Source organism: Vespa velutina, chromosome 1, assembly GCF_912470025.1.
Source record: "Vespa velutina chromosome 1, iVesVel2.1, whole genome shotgun sequence".
Taxonomy (NCBI): domain Eukaryota; kingdom Metazoa; phylum Arthropoda; class Insecta; order Hymenoptera; family Vespidae; genus Vespa; species Vespa velutina.
In genome coordinates this window covers 18,551,834-18,571,863 of record NC_062188.1, presented here as the reverse complement: position 1 = coordinate 18,571,863, position 20,030 = coordinate 18,551,834, and the positions used below count along the sequence as shown (strand labels likewise).

Here is a 20,030-nt window from a genome sequence, read left to right as displayed (position 1 = left end):
CGAAATATCCGAGAAAAGTTAAAACGCATAAAATAAAAAGTAAAAATTGTGAATATCGATCGATTTCGTTCGTTCGTTCGTTCATTCGTTCAAGAGATAGAGAGAAAGAGAAAAAGAAGCTTACGACCGATAATAATATTGCAAGAGATCTTGGCACATCATAGTTTTTCTTATGAGGCAATTTTGGAAGACTATCGCATCTCGAATATCGTTCGATCTATTTTATCGTTTGCCTGAAATGAAATTTTTCATACAAACACGATTCTAATATAATCTGGAGTAAACTTTGTGTATGTGAGTGTATCTCTGTGTGTGTGTGTGTGTGTATGTATGTGTGAGTGAGAGAGAACGTAAGTGTGTATAAGCGTGTGTCTGGTAGAAAAGAAAAAGCATCGTCCTTCGTTCACTTTTCTTACGGCACCGTACGTACATATTCGCTCCCATCGTAAAGAAGACAGCATGTTGCCTTCGCCATCAGTTGTGGAATAACATTGTCAGTAGAGAAAAAGAAAGAAAAAAAGAAAATTTTTAACGCTCATATAGCAGTTCGGCATCGTGCATAATACTGTTACGTTCGTTGGTTCCTCCAAGCACATCTGTATTTATTTTACAAGTCTTTCATAACTCACGACGATCGGTGATTATAACTTTGACGGAGGAGAAAGAAAGAAAAAATAAAAGAAAGAAATTCATGTATGATATTAAAATATTTGTATACGCGTTAGTATCCTCGATTACATCTCATTTAAAAAAATTCCAATTTCATCATTCAATAAAACGCGATCGATCGTAAAAAGCAATTAATTTTTTATTAAACCAATATTCGAACGAATTTAATTCTTCTCTATAATCTATTTATTATATATACCGTACATATATATATATATATATAAATATAAATATATATATCATATATATATAAATATATATATATATATATATATATATATATATATATCATAATTAAAGAGACAATACATATTAGAAGCACTAGACGTAATCCCAGAAGGAATATACCCCCTTACCCTACCAATTATGATACATTATTATCTGAGAAAGCGAGTAATAATCTGAACAATAAGAGAGAGAGAGAGAGAAGAGGAGAGAGAGGAAAGAGAGATAGAGATACATAGAGTAGAAAGATAGAATAAGAGGAAGAGAGATAAAGCTAACCGAACAGAGCGCTGCATTCGACACGGATTGCTGGTTCCTTCCGCCCCTCTGTGTCGGGCCATCGGCTTCCCTCTGGCACCCTTCTACTTCCCCTCTGCCGTCCCTCTGTCCACCCGTTTTGCCTGGCGGCCGAAGACGGGCTCTCGCTCGGTATTTTCTGTCAGTCGACGGCAGACCGCGGGGCGAGCTGGTCGGAAGAATACTTCGTACGGATAAACGTATCTATCTCGTAGCATCTCATTATTATTCAACCCTTTCACGTGCGTTGCTCACGTGCAATACGTTCAACGTACGTGCGAACGAATCGATCCTTGAAACAATTAGATAAATAAATAAACAAGAGAAAAAAAAAGAGAAACAGAGAGAGAGAGAGAGAGGAAAGAGAGAGAGAGAGAGAGGAAAGAGAGAAGGAGAGAGAGAGAGAGAGAGAAAGACGAATCGATGATTAACGTAAAGAGAACGTGTTGATTTTTGTCGAATAAAAAGTAAAAAGTAAAAGGGAAAAAAAGAAAAAATAAAAAAGAAAAAAGAAAATAAAAGTGCTTCGACAAGAGCCATTAAAGGATCGTAACGTGTTTTCATTTTTCGTTTTTTTTCTTTCTTCTTTTTTTTTTCGATTATCTTTCTGTTTTTTCTTTTTCCCCTTCTTCTTGTTCTTTATATTCTTTTCTTTTCTTTTTTCGTTCATCTTTTTTCCTTTTTTTCTTTTTTCTTTTTGTTTCTTTTTTAAAATCAAACTCGCGTCGAGGAGAGGGGAGGGGGGAGAAAAAGAATTAACGATAGAAAGAGATCCGCGTCTGGATTGACGCGACTGTCAACGCGCGTATAAAGTCGACGATAGCGAACTCGATAGTCGGCAGTCTTGCGAGAACCGCGCGCGCGCGAGGACGTCGCTGGTGTTCCCTCGACTGCTTTACACGAGGCCGGGAAATCGAATAAACTAAACTATATTCGTTGTTTATATTCCATCGTATTTATCATTTGTTTTGCTGTTATAATAAATTTTTCTTCTGGTAATTTTTTTCTTCTCTGTATTTTTTTTCTTTATTATTATTATTATTATTATTATTATTATTATTATTATTATTATTATTATTATTATTATTATCATTATTATTATTATCATCATTATTATTATCAGTAAAATCTTCTCTCCGACGTAATAACCATCATCATCATCATCATCGTTATCATCGTCATCGTCGTCAACATCGACAACGACGACAACAACATCGAGAAGGAGCAACGATCGATCGTCCGGAACGAAGGCTCTATCTCAATCTCTCTTTCTCTCTCTTTCTCTCTCTTTCTCTCTCTCTCTCTCTCTCTCTCTCTCTCTTTCTATCTTTCTATCTTTCTCCAATCGTTCGTTTAGATCTGTCCTTGGTAAGCTTGGTGCGTGATCGAGACACTCCTTTCCATTACGATCAAATCTCTCAACTCAACTGAACGATTCACGGTCAACGGCAGTTTTGCGCCGGCGGAGGCGGAAGTCGGTAACAGCGATGACAGTTCGCGTGACATAGACGATAAACTTGTAATCGTCACTGGCGAAGAAAACTAACGTCCGTTTGGAACGTTCATTCATGAGTTTCCCCGAGGGCTTGTACGTTGGTGGTGGTGGTGGTGGTGGTGCATCCTAAAAGGAACGAAACGTTCCTCTCATTCGTATTAACCCGTTGACGGGAGGAAGTAATACTTTTCAGTCACGAAGGTATGAGAGAAAGACAGGGAGTAAAGATTTACTTAGCTTAAAAGGACAAAAGAAAATAAAGAAAGAAAGAAAGAAAGAAAGGAAGAAGGAAAGGAGGTAAAAAGTTACAAGGGTTGAAAGAATTATCGAAAAAATTTAGAAATGCAGAAAGGAAATTTTGACGATGTGAAATGCATGAAAAATGTAATGGTACCGTAGTTTGAAGATTAGAAAAGAGAAAGAAATATAGAAGAAGGATTTGATCTCTGTGAGACTGTGGGACAAGGAAAACAGACAGGCTGGAGGAGACGAAGGAAAGAGTTAAGAGGGAGGAAAGATCGAGGAGCCAGGCTAAGGCTGGGAATAGGGAGGCTCGCGAAAAAAAAGAGAGTGTGAATAGAAAGAGAGATCGGGAGAATAGTCGAGGAATGCCGTGGATAAAGTGTTTGGGTGGCGCAGGCGGCAAAGCCAGGAGGGGCAAGCCACTGAGCGTCAGCCAGCCTATACACCTGCTCGTCAAGGTAAGATTCTTTTGCTAACTTTTTCTTCTTCTTCTCCTTCTTCTTTCCTTTTCTTTTCTTTTTTTTTCTTTTTTTTTCTTTTTTTTTATTTTTTTACTCCTCTCTCCTTCTTCTTTTCTTTCCCCCTCCACCCCTTTGTCTCCTTCCTAATGTCGTTACAGATAATAATCTCTTGAAACGACTCTACGAGGAAAATCGTGACTCGACTCAACTCCTTTCAAGCTACGAGACAACAAGAACACGTCCAAAACACTCTCGAGCAAAACCCTCTTTCTCGCTTCATACTTTATCGGATTCAAAACACATGGCCGGCTTATGACTCTTTGCAATCTTAAACTTTTTTGTCCGACCACTCTACCGAGTTCTATTTTATCGAACCAGATCGAAATTCCTTCGAAACTGTGCTTCAACTTAATGTAACTTGGTAGAACATAACGCTATATCATATATTGATTTAAAGTAAATATTTAAATGTTATTAAAAAATTTATCCAGTAGAATAAAATAGGTTTATAGTAGGAAAGAATTAATTATGTTTTTATGAATATTTCCTATTATAACTCTCTCTCTTTCTCTCTCTCTTTTTCTTTCTCTCTGTTTTTATCTATCTATATATCTATCTATCTATCTTATTTAAGATGGAGAGAAAAAAAAGATAAATGATTTGTCTCTCCGCCGAGCTTTGTCCTATAATAACTAACCGTTAATTTAAATTATCTATTAATTTAAATCTCGTTAGTTCGGTAGATAAGTATCGTAGATAAATTCAGTAGGGTGTTTATTTTACGTTAATGGATGTCTCACGGTGATTAGTTTTCACGGGTTTCAAATTTTACGAAAAGTTTTATTTTCTTCTTCTTTTTTTTTTCTTGTCTTTTTTTTTTTTTTTTTGTTTCTTTGCTTTCTTCCGACAAGTCCGTTCGAGAATCATAAAGATCGGTGGATCGGATGAGAAAGATGAAACCCGTTTGTGAGGAATCGTTTACCTAATAAAGCACACGTGCGAGATTCGAGAAGAGAAACGATAACGGAAAATAAAAAAAAAGAAAAAAAAGAGTGAAAGTGGAAAGATTTAAAAGAGATGAAGGGAAAAGGATCGAAAGGGTAGAAAATGGTTCGTTATATTAGCCCCGAGTTCTTTCTTCAAAAGAAGGAATGCCATAAAATTCGAAAAAGATAGGTAATCTTTAGGATTAGATGACGAAGAGGCGCCATGGTGGTCTACCTTTTTGGTAAAAATTTATTAATCCCATGGCATGGGCATTTCTCTTCGCCCGTGTTATCACACGGTTAAATGTTTAATTCATCGATCTTAAAATATTACAGGATACCAATTAAAATGATAATAATAAATGTAGCGCTTTTATCTGTACGTTATGACCTCATATTACGATCGTTTCTCAATGAATTCGTAAAATCCATTTCTTTCGATTGTACCATAATAAAGTATGTGTGTGTGTGTGTGTGTGTGTGAATGTGAGAGAGAGAGAGAAAAATGTAAATTGTGCAACTCTAACAATTTACACCGCTGTATTCGACACATCTCATTCAATTTGAGTATTTAATTGATGTTACACCACGTTTTCTAAAAGTCACGATTTAAAATAAATAAATAAATAAATAAATAAAAGGGAGAAAAAAGGAAATAATAATAATAATAAAAAAAAAACAAAGAAAAAATTAGGAAATATCATGAGTTAAAATTACGTGTGTATATATGTATTTATACATATGTACATTTAAAAGTACACATGTAAGTTCGTACACATATTCGATTCGCAAAAACGTCGAAGGACAGGAAACGGCCGACGTTGATGAAAGTTCGATCGAAGGTAGCGATCCTGTTGGACGATAACGAAACACTCGAGAGTAAGAAAGAAAATTTACGATTTCAGGATGTATTTTAAATCGAGGTTAAATAAAGAAAAACAAAAAAAAAAACAAAAAAAGAAGACATAAAAAACAAAAAGAAATCATTTCGAGATCAATCGAAAGCGATGCAAAGGTACGTGTAGTATTATGCGAATAGCGTAAGGGTATACATATGCGTAATCTCAAATGTAAAAAAAAGTTGAAGGAAAGAAAAGGAATAGAACTGAGCAGGACAGTGTAGAACAGTGAAGAGGGATATCGGGGAGAAGAGAGATCGTCGTAAGAACTAAGCGATAAGAAAAACGGACGTTTAAAGTGGTCGGTAATTAAATAATAGCGCGTTTGTGCTTGTGCTGCCTGTGGCTGTGGGGCTTTACCGTAGAGATTTCATTAAAATGCCGCTTAAAACGCGATACGATATTTCGCGGAATATGAATACGATCTCGAGTACGAAATAGGTGTACTCGCATAGCTAGTACCATTTCTTTTTTTTTTTTTTTTTATGTAAAATACTAAACGTAAATAACGAAACGTAAATTACAAACGAATTGGTTGGCCCGGTTGATTTTATTCACATCCATCTATTAACGTCATCATTGTACATGACGTAAAGCAGAGATAATAAGTAAAAGATAATGAGAGTTAACATTGTTTTTTATCTGTCGATAGAATACGTTTATTCATTGTTACCATACTGCTCTTTGTGATATATAGAATATTTTATGTATATATATATATATGTATATACATATAGATATATATATATCGTATGAATTTTTCATAACGGAGCTGTTTTCTTTTCTCTCTCTCTCTCTCTCTCTCTGTCTCTCTCTTTTTTTTGTTTTGTTTTGTTTCGTTTCATGAGCTTTCTCTTTGATAAATATATCGCATATAGTTCGTTAAAAAATTGAATAGATACATACATATATATATATATATTTATGTATATGATCGTTCGTAAATGATTACGTTTTAAATTTGATTTATGATAATGATATTATCAAAAATAGAAATTCAATGATCCTAAAGAATTTGTTAAAATGATTAAAATCGTGGAAATAAGAATTTAGATGGAATCGATGGATAAAATATTATTCGTAGTTTAAATGTATTTTTACGAACATTTTAAAACGATTTAAAACGAGAGGGTTCGATTCCAATCGTGTTTCGCACGAAGAAATTCGATGAAAACGTCTTTGTGGTAAGAAAAGTGGCTCCCGCAAAAGTTGCTTTAAGCGGATACGATATCGTACTTACTTGCTTTCCCGTAACACAGATTACTTGTTGTACGTGTCGGCGTTCGTACACTCGCTTATGGTAGTACACGTTCTCTGTTATTATAACCGTACTATTATCGGTACACCTGTGCACGATACTTACTATTAGTGTACATCGTTCGCGTATGTAGTTACATGAGTTTATACACTCCTATATAAGATAATAAATAAAAGGGATCCTGCAATTAAATTAACCTTTTTTACCGCCTAGCCAAAAATTCTTTTTGTTTTACCAAAAACGCGCGACGAGTATCAAGTAGATACAAAAAAAAAAAAAAAAAAGAAAAAACGAAAAAAGAAAAAGGAAGAAAAAAAAAAGAAAGAGAGAGAAAAGTTGTATGCTCTTTGGTGCGATCGAGTCGATTCGATTGAACGACCATGCCATTTTCGATAATAGTTTCCACGAAAGATGTAACTACTTTCTCTCCGATTGCACCATATACCGGACAAATTAATCAGAGAAAATTACGGAATTACCGAGCTCGAACGATCACCATTTTCGACATTCCCTTCAATAACGTTAAAAGTGAACGGCGACGAATTATCGCTGAATGATAATAATCTATATATCGCTATGAACATAAGGGTTTATTTCAAATATCGTATTATTATCCTGGTGTAATCGTTTAACAAAAATTTCAACATTTTTGCAATACCTCGATCATTATCTTGAATATGAAATTACATTAATTTTGATGATACATCGTGTATTATTATTATAAAATATATTTAATAATTCGATGCTATTGCAAAATTTAATAATAAAATTATATATATATATATATATATAATAATAAATATATATATATAATTATATATATATATATAACATCACTGAAGTATCGACTTATCTACGGATTCATCCTAATTCAGAAAGGATAATCTCGAAATATCATAGAAGGATAACATCGATAACGCTGATTTAACCAAGCTATCGATTTTGGTCTATCGCCTACGATCTTTTGAGGTCGGATTTAGGAAGACTTTCCACGAATCCCTCTATCGAACGAATGAATATTATTCGATGGGATAGGCTTTTGATATAACCCCGACAAACTTGATTATCCTTTTTCGAAAAAGGTTACTCGTTTTATGATACGTCTTTAACCGGTCTACAAGATTACAAAATATTACTTTTCTTCAAATATCGAATTATTATATAGCCCATATTTATCCGCGTTTTATTCTCACTAAGCTATCGTAAATTATTATTTTCGAAAAGAGAGAGAGAGAGAGAGAGAGAGAGAGGCAGAAAAAAAATAAAGGAAAAAAAGAAAGAAAAAGAAAAAGAAACGTAAACTTTGAGAGAGAGAGAGAGAGAGAGAGAGAGAGAGAGCGCGCAAGGAAGATATAAAATGAAAGAACGAAAGAAAGAAAGAAAGAATGAAAGTAAGGAAGAAAGAAATGTGAGAATCAACTTCCACCGTGTGACAAAAGTATTCCGAGGTGTAAGAAAGAATATAATAAAAGAAGTATGCGAAGAACAAACGTTATAAGTTATTGAGCAAAGTTAGAAGCAAACGTTCCACAAGCATGTTAGCCCAACACGGTATACTGTGACAACTTCTAACGTTTCGGTCAATATTCGAACTAACTTTGAGTCCGATGACCGTTTCTAATCTGAGAAGTTAACGATACAGAAGAGAATATTCTTGCTCGTTCGTGTTAACTTTCGTAAAAAAAAAAAAAAAATATAAAAGTAAAGAAAAGAGGGGAAAAAAAAAAGAAGAAAAGAAAAATGCATTAGCTTACCAATGAAAATGTTTAAAAATGTAAATTCTTTTATTTCTTCGAAATGAATATATTATGATATTAAAAAAATATCAGACAATTATACCAGTAGCTTCATTTTTACTCTCTATTTTTGGCAAGCTTTAAAACGCCTACGTCGCACCATTGAGGATAGTTTTTGCTTTGAGGGAGACGATGACTGTGTGTCATTCCAAAAAGAGAGAGAAAGAGAGGGAGACCACGATAAAAATAACGTTCTTTCGTTTTTCGTCTGGCACACGAATAACATCCTCCCGACGCTTGCCAATCATTGTCTACATACGAGCTAACCGTAAAAAGATTTACTTTTGTGTCACGAATATATAATGTATGTTCCGAGATAGATCATAAATTATTATTTTATCTCTCGACTGAATTAAGATACGATTTCATTACATAAAAAAAAAAAAAAAAAGAAAAAAAGAAAAAGACAATAATAAAAAAAAAAAAAAAAAAAAATAAGGAAAGAAAAAAAGAGAAAGAAAGAAAGTAAGAACGAAAAAAATATCTCATGTCATTTGTTACAAGACAATAATGTCGCCGCGTGCCGTTAGAAGAAAGAAAATAAAAATGAACAGACTCAAAGGTCGAAGAGAGAATAGAAAAAAAAAAAAAAAAAAAAAAAAAAAAGTAGACTTAGAGAAGACGTATCGTTGAAGGAGAAAATTCGTGGGAACTGTGTCGATGTTCGAAAGAAAAAGGGTGGAAAAAAAAATATTGAAAGAAAAAGGAAAAGAAAAAGAAAAAAAAAAGAAAATACAACATAAAAATAAAGAAATAAAAAAAAAAAAAAGAAGAACTTAAGGTTCTCTTAATTACGGTCGCACAAGACGACGCGACGGCGAGCAATTAAAAGTTCTTCAATTAGGGCGTGCTTCTTTGAGTTTACTCTCCTTCGCCAGTTTTCTAACACCAATACTTCGTCCTTAGGAAGGCGAGCCATACATCTATTAGCATAGCGATAATCGCTAGTAATAAACCGTACAACCGGTCGTATATACATATATATATATATATATATATATATATATATATATATATACGCATAGATACATCGTATGTCACAATAATATGTCATTGATATTCGCTTATTCTATTCTCTTCTAAATCTTTGAGATGAATTGTTCGATTGTTCTTCTTCTAAGATACGATCGAAAGAATGTTAAAACTACGAAAATATATTTCTGTCTTCTTCTTCTTCTTCTTCTTCTTCTTCTTCCTCTTCCTCTTCTTCTCTTTCTTATTTGAAATCGTATATACAAACGTAACATTAAAATATACTTTCCTTTTAAAATATCATCGATTTCACATTCCTCGACGTTATTCGATAAAATATCTCGCGAATAGACGACAGCTAAGAGGAGAGCGCATTTTCACGCGCACGAGCAAACGAGAGAGAGAGAGAGAGAGAGAGAGAGAGAGAGAGAGAGAGAGAGAGAGAAAGAAATAATGTATAATATATAAGCGAAATACATGTATGATAAATTCCACGATCGTCTTTGACATTTCTCAGTAAGAATCTTCTCAAAGGATTTTCTCCTGTGAAGCATTCGATACGTTTTACCCGTACGTAAAAGGAAAATGTGAATTACTCGTCGTCTCCAATCGGAAAAATATTCGTATCGTCGTTCATTGTTTCGAATGATCGATAGACCACCGCCATCATCTTCTCGGTAATACTTTTGAAAAAATATCTAAGAGTATATATATACATATATATATATATATTTACGAGTCTACTAACTTAACACGATATACACACAGATACACATATACATACACACATGTATATGCGAATGAATTCGCAAAGAACAAATCTCATGACGCGCTTAGAGCGAGAACGCGATGCGCGAGTGAACATACTTGTAATATGATAATTCGCAGAGGTTCGCACAATGGCCTTTGCGATATCGGAAAAATGTTTCGTGTTATAAGAATTTCTAACGTTCGTTTACCTTTATATTTTATTTAAAAGAATTTTACTTCGGTACCTCGTTCGTTCGATATTAGAAAGGGAACAATTTGTGTATCTACTTATATAATATTTATCGTTAATGCCTTCGAGCATTGTTTCTTCGTGAAATCGAATGCTATATAAGATTAACGAGAATTGTCATAAGGGATTAATGGGTGAAATCTGTTTGATCTATCGTTCGTTATCCAACACGATCGAATCGATCTTTTACTTATATATATTTCCGATAATCTTTTCGATCAAATTCTCACTCTCTCTCTCTCTCTCTCCCTTTCTCTTTCTCTCTATCTGTCTTATTCTATTTTAAATGACGAGATTTTCAAGGATATTAATTATATGAGATAAATTCTCAGTATCTTACTTTTCCAATAACATGGAAAACTTTTTAATCGTAAATTAGAAGAACGCAAAAGTATTACGTCGATAACAAAGTGAATGGTATTAGAAATTCATTGATATTCATGATTCATCGTTTTTTGATAAAACAATTGTCCGAAAAAATCAATAATCATAAATCCTTAATGTATATACAATTAACATCGTAAATAACATTTATTTCTCCAATCAATTTGTACGAATGAAAATTTGACAAATTTAACGATATAATAAAAGATATGTAGATTATAATCTGTCGAATAGTTATTTAAAAATATAATTCAAGGATAAAAAAAAAAAAAAAAGAAAAACCAAAAAAGAATAAATAAATAACAAAGTCAATTTAATGAAACACAAATAACATTTATTTTCAAGAGATATAAAAGAAAATTTATTTGTATATTATTTAACAAATTCAACGAGACGTTATCTATCTCGAATCTTATCTTTCGAAGTTTATTTAAAAATAGAATTCAAAAGATGAAAAAAAAGTAAATAAATATATATATATATATATAAAAAGAAGAAAAAAAAAGAAAAAAAGAAGAAGAAGAAAATGAAAATGAGAGTTAGTCTTTAGTCGTATATAACACAAAATCGAAGAGTTAAGATGCGTTAAAGAGGTACGATGCCAAAGCGAGGAACGCGCGGTCTACCGTATATAAGAGGGTGAAAGGTGAAGATCAGTTAAAGGTGATATAGTGAAGGCGTTTAGTTAAATCGATCAGATAGGGGCTTTGTGCATGGGATACGATGGTAAAACACACTCTTGCCACCGTACTCTCGCGCGTCGAGCACACTGTCTTTCTCTGAATTATGAGCAACATCCGTTCCCTTGGAGAACTTCTTCCTTGTGTGAATTCTCGTTCGTTCGTTCGTTCGTTCGTTTCCGTCTACTTCCATATTCGAACATATTCGATCATTTTCCATTGTTCCAACTTGAAATGATAAATGTTCATTCGAAGAATAGAAGGTGTGTGCGTTAATTAAAAGAAAAAGAAAAAAAAAAAGAAAGAAGAGGAAAGAAATTTCAAAAAGAAAAAAAAAAATAAATGAAAGAAAGAAGAAGAAGGAGAAGGAGAAAAAAAAATATACGAAGAAGAAGAAGAAGTTCCAATTGTGAGGATTAACCGAAAGAAATGTCTAATTGGTCGTGCACTTAGGCAACTCGGACCAATCATCAATCTTTTAGGTTAAGGCAATAGATAAAAACGTTTTACAGGTCGTAGATATCTTTAAAACGATATGAAAAAGCCCTTAGAATTACGAGATGCACTTAGTTCACCCACAATTTATAGTACGATTAGAATTTTACTATCGGAAACTAATACCATAGCGAAAGGGAAGCACGAGAAAATGTAATAAATCCGGCTAATCGATTATTAAAGTTTTTCACTGTGATTAAATATAAATGATGATAAATAAATCATGTCGATTCTATATACGAGAGACGATTCTTGGGATATCTCATAGGTATATCAAAGGAAAAAAAAAGAAAAAAAAGAAAAAAAAAAGAAAAAAAAAACAGAAAGAAAGGAAAAAAAAAAAAGAAGAAAAGTATCGGCGAATCTTTCTGTGAAAGTTATTGCGGCTTCGCGTAAAGTCAGAAAGGAGAACGGAATTCGATCGTACGGATAAATGCATAAACACTCTTTGGCTTCCTGTTTGGACCATTAGCTCCGACATGGGCCGTGCAATCGAATCGAAGGATCAAACGGTACGTAATGGTCGCGTGCTGACTTATACGGCAGACCAATCGTATTCCCACGAAAATCGAGATAACAGACCAAGAACAAAAGTTGTTATTTCGATTAAAAAAAAAAAAAAAAAAAAAAAAGAGAATATTATTATGAAATAATTTCATTTGAAAAGAATTTATTAACTATGCGTTTTTCTTTTCATTTCTTCTCTTTCCATTCCTCCTCCTCCTATCGCGTCCCCCCCCTTTTTTTTTCTTGGTCTCTCTTTCTGCAATCGCAATATTATTTATTGAGAAATCAAGCGATAAATAACGAGGATTTTAGCTCGTTCATTTTAACGAACGTAACAACGAGTTTCTATTATAAACGAACGATACAGTTGATTCGTAAAATGAGCGAACAGACTATTCTAAGCGGGAGGGAAGGGCAGAGAGAGAGAGAGAGAGAGAGGAGGGTGGGGGAGGGTATGTAGGGGATGTATATATGTATGTGTATGACATGCGATCGTTGGCCCATATCCTGTCGACTGGTGAACTCTCGAAACATTCCACGTCCTTTGGAATACCAAACGATATGTAGAACACCGGCCATAGGTATTTCCACACGAGTCAGGAATAATAAGATTTCCTAGCGTTTCCAACCGCATGATTATACTCTTTATTCAAGTACGTATCGTTAATGAATATGGAAACGAATACCAAGGAACGAGTTAAAACGTTTATACGTTGGAAAGATTCTTCTACAACTAGGAAACCTGTAATTCGATAGTTAATATCTCGTAATGTTGCTTGGTACGTGAGAAAGATTATGCTAAATGTCGAATGAAAAACGAAAAAGAAAAAAAAAAAAGAAAAAAGGAAAAAGACAAAAGTGAAATTTTTATTCCCATTTCGTTACGTTTTGGTAAATGTCTGGAATAATAAGAGGAAACGAAAAAAAAGAAAGTAAAATAATTCTCTTCATTGGATTTAGAAAAAGAATTGGGATAGAAATTTTGTTACATTACGTACGAAATCCCAAAATGTATACTAAAATTCTGATGTAAATCAAATGTTTCCATATATTCTATCAGTATTTTCCTTTGTGTGTAAACAAAGAGAGGATCCATAAAATTTCCATGAAATATTATTCCAAATAAAAATATAATCGAGCACCGAATTAACGTACCTTTCTTTACATGAAATGTGCTGCCGGAGGCAGCATCATCGTTATTTCAACGCGTTATTTCGATGGGCGACAACTCCCTCGAGGCTGGCTAGACGACTAATATCCGTACTGGCGAAACTCTCCATCTCCTTCCTTTCGTCCTTCATTCTCTTCTCTTCTCTCTCTCTCTCTCCTACTCTTTCACTCCTTTGCTTTTCTTTCCCAACTATCCGTTATTATGCACACGTCAGGAAGCTTTCGAGCAGCCCTCTTTGTGTTTCGTAGTAACAACAACGTCGTCTATGTTTTATCTCCCTTTCTTTTATCATCCATACTTTCTCTCTCTTTCTCTCTTTCTCTCTCCCTTCCTCTATACGTCTCCAAAACAAAAAAGAAAAACAAAAAAAAAAAAAAAAGAGGAGAAAAATATCAAAGAAAAAAGAGAAATAAAACGAATGAAAATCGTTACGTTGACGATCGAAACTTTGTCCTTACGTATTCAAAATGAAGTTAAATTAAGGAAGTGAGAGATATGAAACGCTCGGTAACGACCTCATTGCTCATGCAAATGCGATCAAATTTAACCGGTGTAATTTTCGAATCGGTTTAATTGCCGTAACAGTCCGCGGAAGCCCAAGCCCAACTCGTATGACTCCCCGAGCAGCTTTATGCAAAACTCGTTCGTTCATTCGCACGGGCCAAACGTTCGTGCGTTTGTGCGCGTGCCATTCTCGCGATGATTATCGCGACTCGTCCCTTTTCATACGAGCGATTCTGATTAAAAAGGAGATTCATTGGGAATACTTTTCCAACGTACACCCACATTCCCATTTCACCCACCTACCCTCACTATCATTCGCCCCCTTCTCCCGCCAAGCCTCGTTCTCTTGCCAAGAAGTAAATTTTTATTCGAGGATCGTAAAAATAGAACGAAATGAATACCAAGTCATAGAGACTTTTAATATATATCGCGGTGATTATATTTTCTTTTCTCCTCATATATTTATGTGTATCTGTGTGTATATGTGTGTATGTGTGTATCTATGTATGTATAAATGTGTCAGCGATTTATTCTTTCAGTGATAAGTCACTTCGCAAATATTATTGCGAGGCGTTCGTACTCGAGATAGTTTTGAATTAAAGAAAGAAAATGTTCTCCTAGAGGATCATCGTCTTTCAACTCTTTTGCTTTTGTAAAGCGAAGTTGCTTTTAGAATTTTTTTTCTTTTCTTCTTCTTCTTCTTTTTCTTCTCCTTTTTCTTCTTCTCTTAATTTTCATATTCATATTTCATAATTGTTTATATTCATTTTTTAATTTTTTTATTCCATTTGAAAGACGTTAAACTTTAATGAAAAAATTAAGAATGATCTTTGGATGTACGTATGTAGTTAAGGACGTAAAGATGAAAGAAAGGAGAGAAGAAGAATCGTTCGGTTGAGATTCTAAATCATTTAAGATCTCGATGAGTCCGAAGTACCGAGTAAAAGTGTCGTGTAGTGTCCAATCGCCCTTGAAGGACCATCGAAATAAAATAAATGTCCTGGGGTGCTTCCCCTCCCTCCCTTCCTCTTTTTCTTCTCTCCTCTCTCAAAGGAGTAAAGTTCTTATAGGGATATAACAACGTACAAATATTTGCTCGTCGTAAATTACATGCTCGTACGATGAGACCAGGTCATATTCTTGATAACGCGCTGACAAACATGTCCGGACGTAGATAAACCAAGGTAAACACGAATGAATAATCGTGGAATTCGAACTTGTTTTTTTACGTATCTGTAGAAATTTGTATTTTTGCTGGTGAAAAAAAAAAAAAAGGAAAAGGAGAAAAAAAAGAAAGAAGAAGAAAAAGAGAAGGAACGAAAACAAATTTCTTTTTTGTTTTTTCGTATATCAAACAGCGATAATAAAATCTAAATAATATTACGCGTATATGTGGATACATATGTATCTATAAATATATATATATATATATATATATATATATATATATATTTGCGAATGAAATCGATTAAAAATTTAACTAAGTTCGAAGCTCGTCATAAAAATCAAATTAATTTCTAAAGAATTAAAAGAACTACGAATAAGAGTTAAATAAAATTTATCCTTTATATACCAATAAATTATTATAACTTATATCACGTAGATTATTCTAAAATAATCCATATTCGAACGATCCTACATTTCGACTTCCGCGTTATATGCCCCTATAAACTTTACTTTAATAAAATTTACTAACGTATAGCCGAGACCGTAAATCGTCGATTTAAATTCAACAGAATGTAAAGATTGCAAGTGAATGTCGTTATGTAGTAGTGTACTAGCGTGAACTTTCTATTTTCTCTTATTTTGTTAGATTCATTCGTAGTTCTGTTAATCTGCCTCGAATAGAAATTCCGGTATCGTTAAGTATCAAGTTCGAGAGAGAGAGAGAGAGAGAGAGATTCGAATCGATTTCTGTCACACGAGTAAAGAAGAAATTCATGAAAGGAATAGGTAAGAGAAGGGGGAAGAAAGGGACAACGAGTAAAAGGAGGATAAAAGCATCGATATTATACCAACATAAGAGATCTATCACGGTAAAACGCATTAGAGCAGGTCGGGCACGTTTTACTTCTATCTCTGTTCTTTCCCTTTTGCCCCTTTCTCTCTCTCTCTCTCTCTCTCTTTCTCTTATTTCCTTCTTCGTTTTGTTAGCCCGATGCCCTTGAATACTCACGACCTTTGATAGAATACACATAGAAAGATTCCAAGGTTCTCTCTGCAGGGGCGCATCAAGGGCCCTACGAAGAAAAGACTAGACGAAAAATCTTAACCGGTTTCTTCGGCTAACGTTTTATTGAGACATACATAGGTTAGTATGCCCGATGTTTATTGACGCTCAACATTGTAAGAATTTAAAAATTATAGATCTTTCTTATTCAGACATATTAAAGGTAATCGAATAGAAATCGAAAAGACGGGGGACACATTGTATCCATATTATATGTTCTTAGGGACGACGTGGATGAGTGTTATGACGGTCTAAGGATTTTTGAATGTTAGACTAATATGACGTCTTACAGCGGGAGCACGTTCGTAGATCATTAAGAAGAGGGAAAGAAGTAAAAAGAGAAAAAAAAAAAAGAAGAAGAAGAAAGAAAGAAAGGAAAAAGAAAAAAGAACGGAATTCACCCTCGCAGGATATGATTTCATGCGTATATATTTCTCGACTATGGTTGTATGGTTGCTGTTGTATGATTGGTTGTATGGTTGTATGGTTCTTTCGAAACTAAAATTCGTTCGTATAATATATACATATACGTATGTATTATTTTATGCAAAAAAAAAAATAAGTGGTTCACGGAAAATTCAGCATTGAAAGAAAATTCTTTATGAACTGGTTGAGACGAGAGAGAGAGAGAGAGAGAGAGAGAGAGAGAGAGAGGGGGGGCAGGGAAAGGATTAAGATAGGTACTTAGTTATCAACGGGAACATTAAACCGAGCACGTAGGACAAAGATTTTTCGTAGCAAAGTCAAAGGATTAAATCAAAGAAACTTCTCGTATGTTAGATTTCTTATGCAAGCCATGAGGATTTCAAGAAACGCGGGAGAAGTTAATTCAAGCCAGTTGGTCGTCTTTGTAGTCTTTGTCGTCGTTGCCGTCGTTGACGTCGATTTAGACGGGAACATGTGGTACCTTTAAAATGTTTCGACTTAATCTTCCTCGAGCTTTTCAATGGAAATGTTCCATTAGAAATAGGAAGACACGACGAAGAAATACGAAAATTAAGAAAATCTAACTTTTATTCTTATATATAAATCTGTCGATCTTATAAATTGAATTAAAAGATTGATTTTTAATATTCATACATTAAATAAATGAAATAGATTCGCCATTGAATTTCTTTTTCTTCTCTTTCTTTCTTTTCTTTTTTTTCTTTTCTTTCTTTTTCATTTTATTTTTCTTTTTTTTTTGTTTTCTTGATTCGAAAAGCATAAAGGACATTTTCGTAAATATCGAGTGCAAAAAGGTGCCGTTGTTAACGTGCAAAAAGAGGAAACGAGGCAAATGTGAAAGATAGGGAAATGGTAGAAGCTCAGAATTGAATTTCCTTGAACGCAGGTGCTAAAGCAAACGAGAGATGATCCTGACGATGGTTTACATGTATTCGTGAGAATGCCAAGCCGAGAGACCATGCATCCATGCATGCTTCCTTGCTCCTGGTATAAAGCCTATCTATGAGAGAAAGGAGAGATATGTTGGATAATCGTCTCTCTTGCTGCTAGTCTCTTGCAACACGAATAAAAAAAGGGACTCACACCGCACTCCAAAACACGGTCCTATTATTCCACACGTGCGAACATTTCGCAGGAACAATGGTCCCCTCGTTATTAAGGGTTTTCATCTTTCTCTCTCTCTCTCTCTCTCTCTCTCTCTCTCTTTCTGTTTCACACACATACACACACACTCTCTCTCCTTCTCTGGTGAAACCAGAGTGTTAGAACTACGTCCGCCAGTGTTATTCCAACGGTTTCTTGGAACAGTCCCTTTTTCGTTTGTCGGCAAAAGTAAGAAGTCGTGAAAGTTCCCGGCGGTGCAGATCGGGTCCGACCCGACTCGACCCATCTCTGAACAACGAGAATTCGTCGGCCCACAGCTTTCGGCTCTCTCTCTCTCTCTCTCTCTCTCTCTCTTCTCCTTTTAGTTGCTTTTCTCATTGTCTCAATTCGTCCAACCGCAGGAAAAATTTTCTTTTCCCCTAATTGGACCGACGTTCAGTCCGCGTGAAAAGTCCAAAGTTGGCTCGGATTTCTCGACTGCTAATATCCGTTCCTTTTGTCTTTCTGATGGTTTCGAACCACGTCAATGGATTCTTTTTCTCTCTTTCTTTTTTTAAGATTAAAAAAAATAAATGAAAGAAAGAAGAGAAGAAAAAAGAGAATAATTATTTTCTACACGGAGATAGGGATATCTCTAGCTTGAGGTTGTTGTAATTTTCAACACGTTCAACCGTTACACCGCAAAGTAAACTTTCATTATTCAAATTCAAATCGAATAAAAGAAAGAAAAGAAGAAAAAAGAGAGAAAAGCAAAGAAGAGAAAATCTCTCTCTTTCTCTCTCTCTCTCTCTCTCTCTCTCTCTCTGTACCATTAAATATAAATATTTGAATAAAAACGATGCCCCTAAATCTATACTTATGACTTATGGAACGGTGAACGTGTTAAATATACATTTAATATCCATAGTTCAGACTTTTCTGAGAAGGAGAAAAAATGAAAAAAAAAAAAAAAATGAAAAAAAAGAAAAAGAAGAAGAAGAAGAAGAAGAAGAAAAGGAAAAAAGAAAAATGAAACGAAAGTGAATAAGTCGAAGTAGAAGTTGAGCTCTCAGAGCGTTCGAGAAAATAAAGAGAATGGAAGGAACGGATCTGGGTGGGTGGATGCACCCACGCGATTCCATGAACGTTCATGCCGTAAAACGCAGTCGGGAAAAAGGATGGGGTCGTCTAAAGAGAGGAAGAAAGACAGAGAAAAAGAAAGAGAGAGAGAGAGAGAGAGAGAAAACGGAGAATAGTTACGATAGAAGGAGATAGAGAGTAACATACATAGAATAGAATGAGAAAGAACGATGCGAGTGGCGTCGTAAGGACAGAGGAGGATGAAGTCAAGCTAGGACGAAGCTAGGACGAGGCCACCCGTGGAAACGCGTTTTACATAATCGCTTCGCTAAGAAGACCGACCGATGGCTCTCTTTCACGAACCGGATCCATATATCCGAGAATTTCTCAAAGGGAAGCACAAGTACGAACAGAATCCATACAATAGCATCCATGATACTAGCTCAAAGGACATGTATTTCTCCAAGTTAGAGTAAATTGTCCCTTCGATCTTTCTCTATACATTGTGAATATTCGCCATTCTATCGGTACGATGCCACGCCTTTAATCGCACCTTACATCGAAGGAACTATCGTCCATTTGAATCGTCGTCGAGCTTAGTCGTGTCGTCTAAATTCTTGCCGTCTTCTCTCTATTGCCTCCTACGCATTGGAAACAAGAGAAAGACAGAGAGAGAGAGAGAGAGAGAAAGAGATTGAACGGAAGCCTGCGTAATACGAGTCGAGATTTCTTACCTCTTAACTAACGTAGATACATACTTCAAACTATTCCTTTGGGACTTAACGACTTGTCTCGTTAAAGTTAAACAATTCGATGGACGAAGAATTATTACTTTTACACGATATTAAGATGTCTTATCTTTTCGTTAAAATGTATTATTATTATCGTCATCCTTGTATCAATCTTAACACAGTTATAATAATTTCGAAATGTTCGAAATGATCTATTAATTCTATAAAATCATGATGATATTTGCTGAAAGTCAGAATATATATATATATATATATATATATATATATATATATATATATATATATATATTCGAGATATATATTCGAGAAAGGACAAAGAAATAGCCGAAAGATAATCGAGGACATTGGAGATGTTCAGGCAAACCCAAACGAGATCCTGACCTCCCAGGAAGATAA

The 20,030-nt window shown here is 34.5% G+C and overlaps 1 protein-coding gene across 11 annotated transcripts in view; it reads left to right on the top strand.

The window, feature by feature from the left end:
• The first annotated feature begins 1,359 nt into the window (after positions 1–1,359).
• Positions 1,360–20,030, top strand: part of LOC124946660 (tensin-3-like) — a 171,964-nt gene continuing 153,293 nt past the window's right edge. For 3 of the 11 annotated variants that reach the window (XM_047487737.1, XM_047487718.1, XM_047487711.1), the window contains exons 1-2: positions 1,935–2,186; positions 2,315–3,387. In XM_047487737.1, the coding sequence (XP_047343693.1) occupies positions 3,295–3,387 (93 nt within the window). In that variant the 5' untranslated portion in view covers positions 1,935–2,186; positions 2,315–3,294. Of the gene's footprint in view, positions 1,463–1,934; positions 2,187–2,314; positions 3,388–20,030 lie in introns of those variants that run through there. The other 8 variants (XM_047487767.1, XM_047487684.1, XM_047487775.1 and 5 more) reach the window with 6 other exon arrangements.